This window comes from Fulmarus glacialis, unplaced genomic scaffold (genome assembly GCF_000690835.1).
Source record: "Fulmarus glacialis isolate BGI_N327 unplaced genomic scaffold, ASM69083v1 scaffold37983, whole genome shotgun sequence".
In the NCBI taxonomy this organism is placed as follows: Eukaryota; Metazoa; Chordata; class Aves; order Procellariiformes; family Procellariidae; genus Fulmarus; species Fulmarus glacialis.
The window spans coordinates 380-15965 of record NW_009201667.1 but is presented as its reverse complement, the minus strand read 5'-3'; the positions used below and the strand labels follow the sequence as shown (position 1 = coordinate 15965).

The 15586-nt window shown below is 45.0% G+C and overlaps 2 protein-coding genes across 3 annotated transcripts; one reads left to right on the top strand and one right to left on the bottom strand.

Annotated features, from left to right (window-relative positions):
- Window positions 1-1961: 1961 nt before the first annotated feature.
- Window positions 1962-3672, top strand: LOC104074046 (group IIE secretory phospholipase A2-like). Its single transcript, XM_009574019.1, has 4 exons — window positions 1962-1989; window positions 2166-2313; window positions 2831-2937; window positions 3530-3672. Exons 1-4 carry the CDS (start codon window positions 1962-1964, stop codon window positions 3670-3672), a joined length of 426 nt encoding a protein of 141 aa, XP_009572314.1.
- Window positions 3673-8395: 4723 nt separating this feature from the next.
- Window positions 8396-15285, bottom strand: OTUD3 (OTU deubiquitinase 3). Of its 2 annotated transcripts, none has more exons than XM_009574017.1 (7): window positions 15138-15285; window positions 14271-14383; window positions 11010-11132; window positions 10169-10294; window positions 9445-9541; window positions 8984-9165; window positions 8396-8638 (listed from the first exon to the last, which is right to left on the bottom strand). In XM_009574017.1, exons 1-7 carry the CDS (start codon window positions 15199-15201, stop codon window positions 8462-8464), a joined length of 882 nt encoding a protein of 293 aa, XP_009572312.1. In that variant the 5' UTR covers window positions 15202-15285; the 3' UTR covers window positions 8396-8461. The 2 variants fall into 2 exon arrangements, with proteins under 2 accessions (XP_009572312.1, XP_009572313.1); XM_009574018.1 differs by having other exon boundaries at window positions 8462-8638; window positions 10169-10301; window positions 11011-11132; window positions 15138-15279.
- Window positions 15286-15586: the final 301 nt, after the last annotated feature.

The window sequence follows — 15586 nt, the reverse complement described above, 5'->3', positions numbered from 1 at the left end:
CCCAGGAGGTCTCAGTGCTGCAAACCCCCGTGGGGCTCAGCAATGAAATATGGCCACAGAAACAGCAAGGAAACGCTATTTCCCCAGGGGCCCGGGGCATCGGTAGCTCTAATTGCCACCCTGGCTTGCCCCAAAGCTGAAGTTAACGGCACCAGGAAATATTCCTTAAATCAGAAATGCTTCCCTCCAGCTATAACCCTGGCATCAAGCTCTACCACCCTCCTCGCCCAGCAGGTTTAGTCCTGTGGGAGATGAGGAAGGAGCGGGCAGCCCTTCGCCCAACAGCTGCTGTTTGCAAGGTGTAAATCAAGGATCAAACTCGCCGAGATGGGAGAGGGGCAATCACGCAAGCCAAGATGAGCTAGAACACACTCCCCCTGTTTAAATTCTGGGTGACTTTTAACTACCTATGTATTTTTCTGCTTGGACGTCTGGCTGTACGAATCCGTTCACACGGAGCTCCAAGTGCCGATGTGTTGGCTCAGATACTACACCCCCTCGGTACAGTGCAATAAATTGGGCTGCAAAAGTTGTGTTTTGCATACCGCGAAAGAAGAACAAAATCCACATCCTCCCAGGAGGTGTTCGGCCCCGGGGGGTCTTATTGCACATTTGGAGAAGGGCTACTGCAAACCTGCCGCTGGTAGAGGAGTTGGGGCGGATGGTCTTTCCCCTGGAAGCTCAGCCGGTTGATGCACAAAAATATACCTTATTCCCCAGTGATAAAAACTGGCTGCAGACTCAGAAAACCTTGATTTATTACAAGCCCCAGTTCAGCTAATTAACTTGCCGCCATCCCAGGGGTCTACTTAAATTGGCCCGGAGAGCTGACAAAGCAAATGGCACGTGCCAGAGGGGGGAAGAGATTTTGCTGAGGCCCTGACCCGAGTTCTCTTTTCTCACCATCTCTCCCATTTCCACGCAAGTCGCACCCTTGTTCCCTGCCTCAGTTTCCCTATCAGCGATGGGGGGATTTCCTCCCCCTGGCTCAGTGCCTGCCCATGTCGGGGTTCCCCGCAAAGCAGTGCAGAGCACTATGCACCTGCAATCTCTGCCAGAAGAAAAATGCTAAAATGATTGTTCGACATCACCTAGTTAATTAGAGATTCTCTCCAGGCAAACAACAAAACCATCCTCTATTTTTACCCTTCCATTACACACTACTTGCATTTTTTTTCCTTACCGTTTCTTGCATTATTTAGCTTCTACATAAAGGTGAACCAGACACCTCGTGCAATGGTCTGTGGGCATTGCCTGCTCCGTTTTGAGAGCAAGACTATGCGCAGCGCCCAGTGCATACAGGGAAAGCGATGGAGCATCCCCATACACAAGGAGCACCTGGGCACTGACAAGCTCCCACTAACAAGAAAACCAGCACACGGGGCCTTTGCTTGGCCCTACCTTCAGCCGCAGCCCGTCCTGGAGGACCACTGGACCTTCCTCGGCTCACGGCACTGCATCTCACCCACTTTGGTAAGTCAGAAGCAGAGGATGCTTTGCACTGGCTGCGTTTTCTCCCTGCCCAGGTAAGTCACAATGGAAACAGTAAGATACGGAATGGTGTTTTCTAACCAAGACATCAAAAAACTAATAGTCATCCAGGAACAAAGTGGTTCCCGTTCTCCCTCAAGTTCTCCCATTTTGCTCAGGGAGGCATTGGGATGCTGAGATACCCAGAGCTGTGCACAGACTCAACCCCAGTCTGCCCCACTCGTCCCAGTCGACCGAAACCTCCCCTGCAAAGGGCTCCCCCAGCGTAGGGCATCCCGTAGCCGGGGCCTCTGCCAATGCCGAGAGAGGCTCGCAAACGTAGCGGAACCGATATAGAGAGGATTGTCAATATTTGCCAGCTTTGGGTTCTCCAGAGGAGGGGCCCTGCCAAGTGGGTACACGGTGGCCATAAAAGGTGCGACCGACAGCACCTTGGGCTCACCCAAACAGCGGAGCTGCCACCGCCAGACATGAAGCTCTTCTTGCTGCTCCTCTGCCGTGAGTACCCCCCGCGACAGCTCTCACCCCGCTGGACGAGGTGGTGGGGAAAGCCTGGTGCTCACAATTTCTATCCATAAACAATAAAGTTGCGGAGGGTGAAAATGCTCGTTTTTGCTACAGAGGGGTGGGACGGGAGGTTGCTTTTCCTGGTGCTCCTAACCCCCCATCTCCAGTTGCAGGGCTGGCCCCCGCCGGCTGCCACGTGATTCAGTTCGGTTCAATGATTAAGCACAAGACCGGGAAATCGCCGCTGTCCTACGTCGGTTACGGCTGCTACTGCGGCTTGGGGGGATCCAAACAGCCAGTGGATGTGACCGACTGGTAAGTCGGGATCTGGTGAGGACAGAGTGGGAGCCCCCAGCCCTCCCCACCTCCCTCTCCCTGGGTACGAAGGGAGTGCTTGCCCCTGCTCCTGGGAGCTGACATAGCAATGCAAAAATCATTGCTCGTCCTTAACACCTCTTTAGAAGTAGCTTAGTAGCAGTAGCTGATGCGCGTTGGTGTTTCTTCTGCCTTTGTAGCGTTGGGCAGAAATGCATCAGGATCCAGCTACCACCTGGGCTAACTGAAAGCAGCCATTAGGTGTTCTGCAACATTGCTGCAGCAGAGAAATGGAAAAGCAATTAGAGCTGTGCTGATGATGCCTGAAAGGCGTGAGTCACCCTCCATCATTCTCACAGCAGGGCCAATGCTGAGAACAAGGCTGTTGCAAGACCGTGCACCTAACCTGGGCACAAACGCAAGACGTTTCTCATGGGGGCTGCGCACCATGTTCACTACCGTAGTATCGTCCCCACCGCTCCCCATCCTGCCCTGACCACAACTCTTGCGCTCCCAGGTGCTGCCATGCCCACGACTGCTGCTACAAGAAGCTGTCTTTCTCTGTCTGCAATCCCAAACTGATCACATACAAATACTCCGCCCTGGGAAGCCAGATAATCTGCGGTAAGAGACGGCGCGGCGTGAAAGCCCCGAGTGGGAAGGCACAACCATCCACGCTCTCGGGGGACCTCTCTTCCAAGATGTCCTTTAGACCACCCTGGCTTGGAAACCACTTGCTGGGAAGGGGGTGGAAATGAGGGAAAAGTGCCAGGAATAGGGCAAATGTTTTTTTGCTAGGACTATGGTGAAGTTTAGAGGTTGGAGACCTCCCAAAGGAGGGGGCTTGCCCTTCTGTAGAGGCCAAATAGAGGGTTTGAGGTGACCCTCCCATCTTGGATGGGGACCTGGCACTGCCACCCCTATTTCCGCAGAGCAAACAGTGTTGTTTCATGGCGAGTGGATAAAAACAAAGCACTTCCCTGCGACCAAAGGAAATATCTAACATACATAGGTAGATAAAGTAAATTAAATGGTCCCCCCAGGGCCATGCATGGTTTGTAGCCAGGTAGCTCCGGGCACCAGAGGTAAGAGGAGGATGACCCAAGACACCCCAAACTCAACACAGGGGGCTGCATACACCGCAGGGACGGTCCAAAAGACATCCCCTGACTCTAGCACCCTTCACCTGATGCCATCACCCCAAATTTTCTTCCAGGATCTGGGAATTGGTGCCAAAGACAGAGCTGTGAGTGTGACAGGCAGGCAGCAGAGTGCTTCCAAAGGACAGCCAGGACCTACCGCAACTCTTACGAGAATTACCCCAACGTTCTGTGCAAGGGTCCAACTCCCTCCTGCTAGACACGCCGGGCTCAAAACCTGATGGAAACGGTCAAAATTGTGGGGTTTTTGCCTTCCCTGCGGCCAGGTGGGGCATGGCACGGTCCGGAGGCACCAAAAAGGCATCCAGCGCCCTTCCCCGGAGCCAGTGCACAGGGAAAGCCTGCTCCCCGCGATTAAATAAATCATAAAAACAGGGGAATCCCTGCAAATAAAAATAACTTTTCAAAGGCAATTTGTAAAGCACATCCAGCGTCCTGTTCCTGTTTCGAGAATCGATGGTGGAAGGGGTAGGAGGCAGCGCGGAGCTTCACGGCTGATTTTCTGAAGTAAGTATTTATGCATGCACAGTTTTGCATCTTTTTCTTAGAAAACATTTACCAGAAGTGACATTTTAGCAGCCAACCGGTAAATCTTAAGAGCTTTGGAGAAAAAAAAAGATCAATAGAAACAGTGAGCAGCTGCTGCGCCCCTACCCCAAACCAAGCTCCAAACCCAGCTCCCCTCAGGGACCTTAGCTGCAACACAGCCCCATCCCGCTCCTAACGAGTATTTAAGCAATTAACACTCACTAAAGCCATGGAGGAGTGTGGTGGTGGTCTCAGGGGTTTGGGGTGGCTCCTTCTTGCACCCCATCTCCACCAAGTCCTCGCGGGGCTGGAGCCAGCCGGGCAGGTCTCCTGAGGCCGCAGCTCCCTGCAGCCACCTCTTCTCCACCACAGCTGCACACAACCCACAATTAGCCTAACGAGGCCCCTCACACCAGGGCCTCGATGGAGGCACCTCCAGTTTTAACGCTCTCTCCAGAGATGCGTTCTGCACGCCTTCAGAGCAGGGGGTCCTACACTAAACACGCTTTAAGAGTATTTTCTTTGAGTTTCACTTCAGTGTCGAGGGCTCCTGCCTGACTCCATTAAGCATTTCATCACGAACAACATCCCTACCCCTTCCTCACGCTTCCTACAGCAAACGTGCTATAACTCCAGAACACTCATTTCTCATTTTGCTCATTTTCTGGTGCCACTCAAGGGCTTTGGGATGAGAGGAGAGAGCTGGGACGGAGCTGATGAAGCTGATGCTGCCCTCTAAGGTTTGTGCCTGCAAACGGCCTCTGCTCCAGGCAGCAGCAAGGAGAGATCACACAGCTCAACATAAGCATAAACCATCTCCATTTTGTACAACACTGGAGTATGGGTCATTCTTCCTGCACAATCTCCCTCCTTTTCTGCAGTTTCTGAAGCTCGTGAAAGCCAGCAGGTGAACGTACACCGCAGCAGCCAGATCGCGTCCCCAGGAAGGGTCCAGGTTGTGCAGACTCTTAAATTAACCTGAAAGTTTTGCCTTTAACCCACAGCACACCCCATACACACAACTCCATTCGCACAGTTCAGCTGGCATATCTTTGCAACCTTTATTGCACTCAGCATCCAAAACCAGAGGAGGTTTGGTTTGGTAACAGAAGCAGGTGCTCCGCTGAGAGTCCTGAGGGGGAAAGGAGAAGAAAACTCTCATGCAGTTTCAACAGACTCCAACAGAAAAGGAAGGCGCCTCCTGAGAGCACCGCAGATGTGGATACCACAGATGACGTGACTTCTGCTGCTGTTCAGGCACTGCAGATGAGGCGAAGCTCAATAAATAAACGAGAAGGCAGCCCTCCAAGAAGGAACAAGGTACACCAGAAACTGAGTAGCACAAGCAGAAAGGCCCTCCCGTACACAGCCAGGCCAAGACACGTTTATGGACATCAGACAGAACCTGGCTACAGGCTTAAAACTTCCAGTTCAGCTGAACTCCTTACCTGCAGGAGTAGGATTTGGAAAAAATAAGTCTGGGGAAGACGATGGTGGTAAACAGGATGCAGGGAAAGCAGCTTTCTACATTGTCCTGCTGCGTACTCACCTTCAAGAGGCTGACAGTGACCCTGCCGGTCCAGCAGCAGTCAAAGCACGCTCCTGGCCCACTGCCCGCTTGTGACCCTCAAAGACGTAAGCTAGCAGCTAGTAACAAACAGTAATCCTCCTCAAATACCAAGGGAGCGTGCAGTGCTTATTGTCCTATGACCGCATATTACGAAGCGCAGTTAGCTCCACCAAAGAGTAAACATGAGCTATGAATCACGATGTTTCTCTTCTCTTGTTTCTCACGTCCCTTCCTCCTGCAAGGAAAATCCACAACCTGTTCAAAAAGCAAATTCTCTGCATCAAAGTGAGTTCCCTGAGGAACCCTGCATAATGATTCCCTAGAAAAAATACACATCGTAAGGGCAGGTGGAAATTTCAACAGCTAAAGGAAAAATCTGAAACAGACAAAATGAAAGTTTTAACATCCTTGGATACAAAATGTTTGTGCAGGTACAAAGCTATCCTGGCAAAAATAAAGAGAATTTGACTGCTCTAACAAGACTTACGAGCCCAGCACATTAAGAGTTTGTTTTAATCATATTACACTTGGAAATGAAAGTGTTCTCAGCCACATATTTGGTACAGGTATCAGAGGCCATTAGCTGAAGGTCAGCCTCTCTCCCTCCTATTTAAGACATGTTGCTGTTGCAGGCCTGCCTGTTCATCCTGGACAGGATGAGGTTAGGTTTTCCCTTCACACCTACAGAAGCTCAGCTTCCTGTCTGCTGGCTACAAGACAACTCCCTTCGCAGCCCAGGCTTGAAGCAACAATAATCCCCGTATCAGCTCTGGCTCAGGAAGACAAAAAAGCAATTCATTAAGATCAAACATCTTAATCGTAGTGTACAACTCCAAATTCTTACTATCTTTTCAAACTTGCAAATCTAAATGCGGCTGGGCAAGACAAAGGTGACACGTTTCCCTGAACTACCTTGCTATGCCCGCTGTCTTCAACTCATCACACCGGTGGAGTGACTTGCACTTTCTCCCAATTAAGCTATGACATGCCATTCTTTCCACTACTGTAAAAGTGACTGTATTGGGGAAAAAGAATTTCAGGAGGCAACATTGCTAACAGGCTATCTAAGGTTGGCATAAACTGGATTTTACCAAAGTAATTTTTCACTTTAAGAATAGTACTGTGAATTCAAGGCTTATCCTACCTACAAATACTACTCAGATTTCCCTCTACAGCGGTTACTCATGCCTACCACTAGCACTGAGAGCAGCACGTAACATGCTGCTTCACTTGCCAGACACCATGTCCCACCATAAAGTGTAAGAGCTGCTTTGTATTACTTTTTATTTCCACCACGCTCATTACAGGAACCAAAGTAACTTCTTCATCAGCGTTAAAGCTGTTCTCCTACACCACCAGTACTCAAAAGTAGAGCTCCTTTCTTTTTATTCTTCAAATGCTCTTGATAAACAGTAGTAGAGCATATGAAAAAGTACTAGCTCAGATCTTGGCAATTCAGTCAAAAAAGGCATTTATATTTCCATGCCGATTTGGAAACTTCAAAGAACGTATAGCATTTTTTCAAAAGCAATGTTCCTTACTTTCAAGAAACCTATTTCGTCTCTGCCCTGACTGATGAGGTGTCTCCTGATATCTATTGTGTGCATAAGCACACATGTGCTTTCTTCAAGCTTAGTGCTTGATACAAGTCCAAAAACCTGAGTGAAGCTTAAACACTGCAAGCCATAAATCAAGGGCCAAGTCCCACAGTCCTTACACCTTGATTCAAATTCCCAGCCCTATAGTGGAAAGCATCACAGGATTCAAGCTGTACATTCTACGGTACTTGGTGACCTTACCGAAGAGGAATTTAAGATGAAAAAATCCTACCCTGGAAAAAGCTTGATTTATGAAGAGTGAAGTAGGCAGGGTTCCCAGTGATCACTGCTACTTGGAAGCTTGTTCCCAGGATTCTTGATCCTTTGGCTATACTAATTTCATTTGGAGACTAAAAACTATCAAGTTCCTGGCTTGGACTAAAGCTCTGGAGTAGCTCAAAAGCTCCAGAATATGGCAAAAGAGATGAGATTCCAGATGTCCAAGTAACAACACTCAACAGAAGTCTCATGCCTGCTCATATTGCATTTTACTACCTCATTAGACTTCACCAGATCGGATGAATTGGCTCTGCGGTCTCACGAGTCCACTGTTTTGGTTTTTTTTTTTTTTCCTTCCTCTAAAGGTCTCAGCAGCTAGCAAACAAGCTGATCTCAAACTTCAGCAAGAAGCAAGCATGGATGCAGCAATCCCATTCTCCCTTCATGTATTTATCACTTCTGAAACAGCCTAGTGCAAAACCACAAGGAGTTCCAGTTAGATTAAAACTTATCACTGCGTTCTTGCATGGGAAAAAAAAGAGGAATCTCATGTTTGATACAGTGTTGGCTGACACACTTCGCTTTGGAAAGGATTCTGGGATTCTGTTCCCTTACTTTATTTAAACTTAAATAGAAAAAAAAAAGGGTCATGTTCCTGAGTTGAGAACTGTTAAGCTTTCCCTGACAGCAAGGTAAAATAAAGCTCCTCCAAGCATAACCCAGTAAAAAGTTTCTGTAAAAAAAAATAATCTAAGCACATCAAGATGTCTCAAAGCAAATCTGACATTGCTGTGTGAAGAAAAGGTTCTCACCTTCATCTACCTCCAAAATTATAAAAACAAGTCTCTACTTTTTGTTAAGTTCAAACAACTCTTCTCACACACAGGTTGATGCAGATTTACCGAATAATTGTTCGTCCCACAACCGAAGAAACAGGAAATTCATGTGTGCTTAGAGATCTCCGCAGAAACAGGTTTTAAGATAACAATGGGTGCTTGGAAATTTCCTAAGGGGAGTTTTGTCTTCGTCAGTTTTATTTGGTTTTCTCACCAGAGCACTCAGAACACATTCAGTCATATGTTTAGAGCTGCCATGGCCTTCACCAAGGTGATGTGGTTGTTTGAGTCAGTCTCTCTCCTACTGCTATCTGCACAGTTACTCTTGTTGGCCAAGACCTTTTGTCGGTGCCTTTCTTCCTGCCGCTTCTTCTTCTCTAGCCGCTGCTGTTCCTTCTTTTGTTTTTTAGATACCTGAAAGGGGGGGATGAAAACACAAAGTTGAAAACACATGTTTTGTGCTCAGTTGGGGAAAAATAATACACTGGAAAGGAGACAAGCAGATGTCAAAGCAGCTGCCAGAGAATGTTTATTCCAAACTACTTATCTGGACTTTATTTTGTGTCATTTTGGGAACAGTACCACACGTCCCTACTAAATGTTTGTATCAGAGAAGTCACAGCTGTAGCAGCAACAAAATCTGGGAAGGGGAAGCTTTTTTTAATTCAAAGGAAAAAATAGTTGTTGATTAAGCAATCCTAAGCACTCCCTGAATTGTTAATGGACGTGTAAATCAGTGCCAAACCACCCTTCACGTACCTTTGTGTTTCTGCTAGCTCGATTCTCTTCATCGGACCTAGCCTGTCTTTTGTTGTTTTCTATTTCATCTTGATGCAAACTCTGATTTCCAAAGATTCTTGAACCGGTTCTGTTTTCTTCCCGCAGAGTCCTGCTACACGACTTCTGATCTTTGTTCTGGGGATCACACTGCTCCTCAGTACCTACCAACAACAGAGATTTTCCTCAGACACACTCTACCCAGAAGCGGTCTCAGTGTCAGCTATTTCCTTCTTCCAGACTTCCTGGGAAGTGTATTTTTTGGAAGCTGGATTGAATCTGCCCTCACTAATAACCTTCCTGAGCATAGACAGGCTGAGGCAGCAGCACAGCCAACAGCAAGCTTCAACCGCTACTGTCCCTGTTGAACTGCTGTTTACAGTGAACACTAACGTCAGACAGCATTCTTCTGAAGCACCAGGTGACAAACTCTGTGTACTTACTGATTCTTTCCACTTCATTCACTTGAAAGATGGCAAATATTGCAGATTCTATATTGTAGTCTTCCACTTCCAGAATCTGGCTTACTAAATCAATGTCCTGTCCACAAGAGGAGAAAGATAACACTGAAGAGAGTTCAAATCACTGACATACATTCATTTAACAACCATCTGCACCACTGAGAGGGGGCTGCTGTCTGCTTTTATGACCTTTCAATTAGCCTGTATTCCATTTCTGAAAAAGGTGAGGGAGAAAATCTTAAAATCCTGAAGGTATCAGGAAAAAGGAATATGCTGTTTCAGTTTAACTGTTTCACTCTTGACCCTTTCTGTTCTATACATTTGCACAAAACAAAGGAATGTTCTGCAGCAATCCGCCGGAACCACATAGGCTACCCAGTGACAACAGCTAAGATTCACAGGGTATCTAGTCATTTGGGATGTTCAACCACAGACATCCTCAAAGGTTTTAAAATTTTACAGAATTTGTTTCAAAGTAAATTTTCTGAGAGATTGCAAGACAAACCTTCCAAAATTATCAGGTATCCACACAGAGTGCATATTTCATCTGCATTTAAGGGTTGAGTCTAGGATGAAAACCATCCTGATTTGTGGCTGTGGTACTGAAATTGTCCAAGATGAATACTTTTCAGAATTTTTCCCAAGGCTACGTTCATGTATCAAGAAGGTTTGAACATTAAGCATAAAAAAGCTACTCGATACTTACTGAACATCCAGTTGCATTACACACTTTTTGTATAGCATCTTCCATTTCATCTTCAATCTCATCTTCAGAGTCACCCTTCTGAGGCTTCACTTCCTCCTCCTTACTCGAATCATTTCTGCAAAGCATCTGCAAGAAAAGCAAAGCCCAGCAGATCACAAGCACATGCAGCAATTTGATCATATGCAGTAAAAAAAATCTGACGTCATAATAAATATAATTATTATAGCATGCTTTTCTCAGAAATATCCTGTGCCAAAGCATCTTGCAAATTGTGTAACTTCCATCATCATCAACATTTCCCATGACTCATACACTACTGAGCAAATTCTCACATACTACAAGATATGTATACCAATAAACAATCACTGGCTTGTGAAATTAAGTATTGATTTTTTTACAATATCACACATTATACAGTTGTGTGCAGAGAACCTCAAGGACAGCATAGCTTACTCTTTTACACGAGAAAGAGAGATATGAAGAGGACTACTGTATCCAGCTGTTGCATTTCCATCTCCTTCCTCCCTTCCCTTTGTTTTTGCATTCGAAGTGCATGAGTATGTAATTTAGATGAGGTTGCTTCAAGACATCTACAGCCCACATCACAGCATCAGATTTGGGATTGATTTTCAGCCCAGTAATTTAAACACTTCACAGCCGGTCTCAAGAGAGCAGGCAGCACTAGTTACAATGACCTTAGGGGCTTTTCTATCCCCAGCATGACACAGGGACCAAACTCTTCTCTCAGTCTCAATGCAAATGAGAAAGGAAATCAACCAGTAACATTCATCTGTTTTATTTATCACCCACAGCTGACTCAGGTCATTCTGTCATAACCAACCTCCATCTGAAGATACGCTGGAGCTTCAGAATTGTCATTGATTCTCCTCACACTGTCATAGTGCTCTCCATAACGATATGCAATATGAAGTTCCCTCACATTGTTTTTGTCTGTGCCCCGAATCTAAATGAAACAAATAAATTGCAAATGAGGACTTGGAATCAACTTCAGCATCGTATTTTTCAAAGTATTATTTTTTTGAAGCAATGATAAACACTGTGATCGGAAGCAAAGTACGTAGCTACTGAAGCATCTTTAAACAGGAAGAGGTGACCTAATAATCCAGATGTGCCTACAGTAACAACAGAGCTTCTCTCTCAAGGATAACGTTTGAAACCCAGATACACAACGTTGGGTCAAAACAAACAAAACATGGTATGGAAATATTCCAGTGGAAAGCTCAAAACTATTTTCTAAACTTTCCACAGAAGCTATTCGTTTTCTGATCATCTTTCTGACCCAATTTCAGTGACAGCTCCCACTGAGGATACAATGTCTTTTTCCCCTCAAACGTGAGGAAAAAAGAGTCCATTCAAGTTATGACCACAGTGGAAACAGTCACGCCGAGTAAGTTTTGTTCCGCAGCTGGGACAAGATGCTGTTTTAACAGTTAGCATTCAAAGTGTATATGTTTTGTTTTTAAAAGAAAGACTAATAGAAATAAAGCCAAACTATGAAAATGTATTAACTCCATTCAGGAGCACCGTTAAGAACCAAATGTTCCTTTGCTTTGTCAGCACCAAGTACAGCAATTTCAGTAGAAAATTCCTGCTCTGAGTATTATCTGTACTGATGCAAGAATAATTCCTATCCCAATCATCAGTGTCTCAAAATATTAGCTAAAAGCCACACAACATTCCCAACTCTTGCAAGGAGTGCAGAAAATTACACTGCATTTGCAGATCTCCTTTGCTTACCTGTCAAGCCAGAGTTCAAAGATCTGACACCTTTCCTGGAGAAGACATCAGTAAGTAAACGACAAGAAATGCTTGCTTTAGGGCTCCAGAATTTCCCAATCCTGTCACATCTTTGAATCAGCTTATCCCAACTTATAGAATTTACACCAAGTCACTTTTCAACCACGTCTGCAGTTTGTGTTGCTTGTGTTTTGTTTGACTAATGACTTCAGATTTCACAACAGACACTCTCCATTCATCTACTTCACACTTGTTCACCTTTAAGTTCCAACTCAACACTTGGTTATACTTAACTCTTGCCTTTTATCCTATTAAGTTATTCAACATGTTGGATCTGAGTAAGATTTATTTTCAACATTTCTCCTCTGCCAGAGCCTAAATAGGTATCTGATGAATCCCAAAGCTCTTGAAAGATTATTCTGAAAATTAGCCAGTTTAGCTTTCAGTGGTGCAGCCTCTTTTTGCATGCTCTCTTCACAGATAGCTGCAGATAAAAAAAGGCAAAAACACTGAAAAAATGTAAGCAGTCATCCAAAAAGCCAATAAAATAACCTATACATCTGAGCTAACTTGAAGTTCTACATTTACAGTCATTACCAAAAATGGTAAAGGGTGTTTAAAGCCCTGAATAGTCCATGCAGAGATGCCCACCTCCAAAGAGCTTTTGATTAGCCCAAAGCTTGAGAAACAGCTGGAGGTCCTGAACACTTCTGCTCACATTTTTCCACCTTAGCTGCAGTGGATACAAATGGTTCTCTTAAAATTAAAGGATAACTCACCATCTTCTTTAGAGTGGGGACCAAAGAAGATATTCACACCATCTGCTTTAAGCACCTTGTTGATCTGCCTCTCTGGAAATGCTCTCTTTGGAATCTAATCTAAAATTTTGCTGGGGCTCCAAAGCAGAGAGAGGGAAAAAAGGTATGTAGATGTACAGAAAATTAAGAAGAAGGGTGTCCTGGGCTAGTCAAGTCTAGCAACTTGCTAACATTGTCACCATGTTGTGATCCCCTACATTATTTGACGCCCTGATGTATCCTCTGTGTGGGTTGGAGACTCCTTATGTTACAACTCTTAACAGCTCTCTTTACTTACGCCATTCTCAAGAGCGTAAGACAACCTTTCACTAACAAGACTACACTCAGGCAAAACAGAACCTCACCACAAACTCTGTATTTACAACCCTGGAAATGTCAATGAATGGGGAAAAAGAGTTTAAGGTTTTCGAGAGATATACAAAATATCGGTAAGAGTTAAGTACACTGAGGTGAGTATCCGGTTCAAAACAGTAACAAAACATGAACAGCACCCCCATGAACTCTCCTGCAGGGTCATTACCTCTGTACGCTCTCGCAGGTCAAGCAGTTTAGTATTCCCATTCATTTGTGTAATTGTCAGGTACACTTTTTTTTTTTTTTGAAATATGTAGGTTAGCTGTCTTACTGCTCATGGCTGCCATATAAATAAAGGTTTAAACTTGTTTGGGTTCAGGAATCCACCTGACACTGTTTCAAATGTATTTAAGACACCACTGACAGCTTTCATCTGGTCTTTTATCTTTATTGCCATGTTTAATCTACGTATTTCATTGGTTCTGTCTGTAAATTGGGGCCAGAAACAATCCTGACTTGAATACAGGTTCTCACTTGCTCAATGAACTGGCAGAGATTGAGCGTGGACCCATTCCAGTGTGGACATGCCACAGAAAAACAACAAAAAAAGAGAGTAGGAGGGACCTGATGGATTACTTGTTCCAGGGTCCTACTGTCAGAGGAAGCCATACACACAGTCCTTTCCAGAAGCTGATTAAACACCGCCTTAAGGTTTTAAAACTTCCTCCCTCTTCTGCCCAGTCCAGAACCTCACTTCTCCAATTGTCAGAAACCTTCTCATTCCAAATCCCATGCAGAATTGATGGAGCTTCATTCCAACACACTGCAGGGACTGCCCTGATATACCTTCACTTCCATATTCCTGAACCTTATCATACAGGTTTCCTTAAGCCTGACTCAAATTCCTGTCAGAAAAATCACCTCATATGTAGTCTGATCTTCAGGAGAGAGAAACATATCAATGAGGCTAGTAGCTTAAAACCAAACTAAAACATGCTGCTCAGTCTCCGCATACTTATCTTTCATGCATTCATTGTTTTCTTTCATTCCCTCTCCTCCCAGCTGAAATCTGAAGTGTTTTCCTTCAAGGCTGAAAAAGCAAGCACAGCTTTACACCATGTCCAGCTAACTATGGCTACCGACTGCTCTCTTTTAATAGATCAGGAAGTTTCAACGCTGTTTGTATTCATCAGCTAAAAATTAGGCCAAATTATCGAAGTTTTGTTTCTCACCTGCCACAGTGGAGCATTAAGCTGATGAATAACCACATTCATTTGATTGTTCCTTGCAAAGGCCACAATAGCATCATTGCCAGCAAAGGTACCAGGCTTCGCCAAATTGGTAACTAAAGGAAAAAACATTCAAAAGAGTTGGAAACGTAGTTGGAGGGATAGCGAGTAACAAAATTTCAACACAAGCCCAAGAAATTCTGGAAAGGAAATCCCAACTGTGAAACAGTGACTGCTGAGGCAAGAATTTGGCAGCGACAGAAGTTAATGCACCTTAAACGACCACAGAAACCTCTAAAAAATGCAGTACACCCTTAGATTATGCAAGGCTGTCAGCTCTGCGTTAGCGCGGAAGGAAGAGTGCCACATACTAAATGACCAAACTGCTTTCATGCATCACCTGCATGGTACTTGGCACATCCTCGAAGCTGTTAGAACAAAGGCTGTATTGGTCTCTGCTTTGGATCTTCCCCTGGGTTACCACTACAAAATATCAAGTGTCAAGGAGAAAAAGAAACCCAAAGAAATCAGCCACTCAACACCCACCAGTATTCACGGAGAGCTAGACAATTTTTGCAACTTCCTTTTGAAAACACCAAATTTTTACTCCTTGCCTTTTTTTGCCTCTCTTTCCTTCTCCAAGTTTCTCCTACATTTAAACAATTTCCACGACAAAATTAATACAAGCTTAATAGCTCGTCTTTCTACAGAAATATAACAGAGAGAAATGTAAACTCACTGTTTCTAAAAACCAGAGAGGAGACCTAACATAGTTCTGGGATGAAGAACTGTTTAGTGGGAAGGTGCTCAAATGAGATGCAATCACATTACACAATAACCCCTTCCATTAGTGTCCTATGGAGACCATACCGTGTTTCTCAAAGGGCACATCATCCTCCACAAAAGGCTCAAAATCCTCCCGCTGATTTATCATGTAATCCACTGTTTCCTGGCGATGTCTGAGGTGGTTCCGCGAGTGCCCCTCAAGCTGGTCACCGAGGGCCCGAAACAAACAATTGCTACCAAGAGAGAAAACGCAAGTCAGCGTGTCTGGAACACAGCTAATAGATACACCACTAAGTCAATGACCCTGGCATAGCAGCGGAAAGAATATGGTATTAAGGGGAAAGGAAAAGAGCTGCGCTCTTTCTGCCCAATAAGTTCGACAAGGATATGAATGTGAAGTAGCACTCATTCCCTGTGCTTTGAACAGCTGCTGAAATTAGAAGAAATGCTGGTAGGAACATAAGGTTTTGAGTGAACATGTCATCAGCCCCAACAAAGTAAGTCAAAAGCGGTTAAGAGTGCTGAGCCAAACT

What these genes read in the sequence shown, in the direction of transcription:
- OTUD3 (XM_009574018.1), bottom strand. Translation starts at nt 15,201, where the DNA reads ATGATAAATCAGCGGGAGGATTTTGAGCCTTTTGTGGAGGATGATGTG. An exon ending in TGTGCCCTTTGAGAAACACG is followed by an intron (nt 14,384 to 15,137) that starts GTATGGTCTCCA and finishes TTTTTCCTTTAG; the next exon opens with TTACCAATTTGGCGAAGCCT. An exon ending in TTAATGCTCCACTGTGGCAG is followed by an intron (nt 11,133 to 14,270) that starts GTGAGAAACAAA and finishes TGTTTCATTTAG; the next exon opens with ATTCGGGGCACAGACAAAAA.
- LOC104074046 (XM_009574019.1), top strand. Translation starts at nt 1,962, where the DNA reads ATGAAGCTCTTCTTGCTGCTCCTCTGCC. An exon ending in CTTCTTGCTGCTCCTCTGCC is followed by an intron (nt 1,990 to 2,165) that starts GTGAGTACCCCC and finishes CCCCATCTCCAG; the next exon opens with TTGCAGGGCTGGCCCCCGCC. An exon ending in CCAGTGGATGTGACCGACTG is followed by an intron (nt 2,314 to 2,830) that starts GTAAGTCGGGAT and finishes TTGCGCTCCCAG; the next exon opens with GTGCTGCCATGCCCACGACT.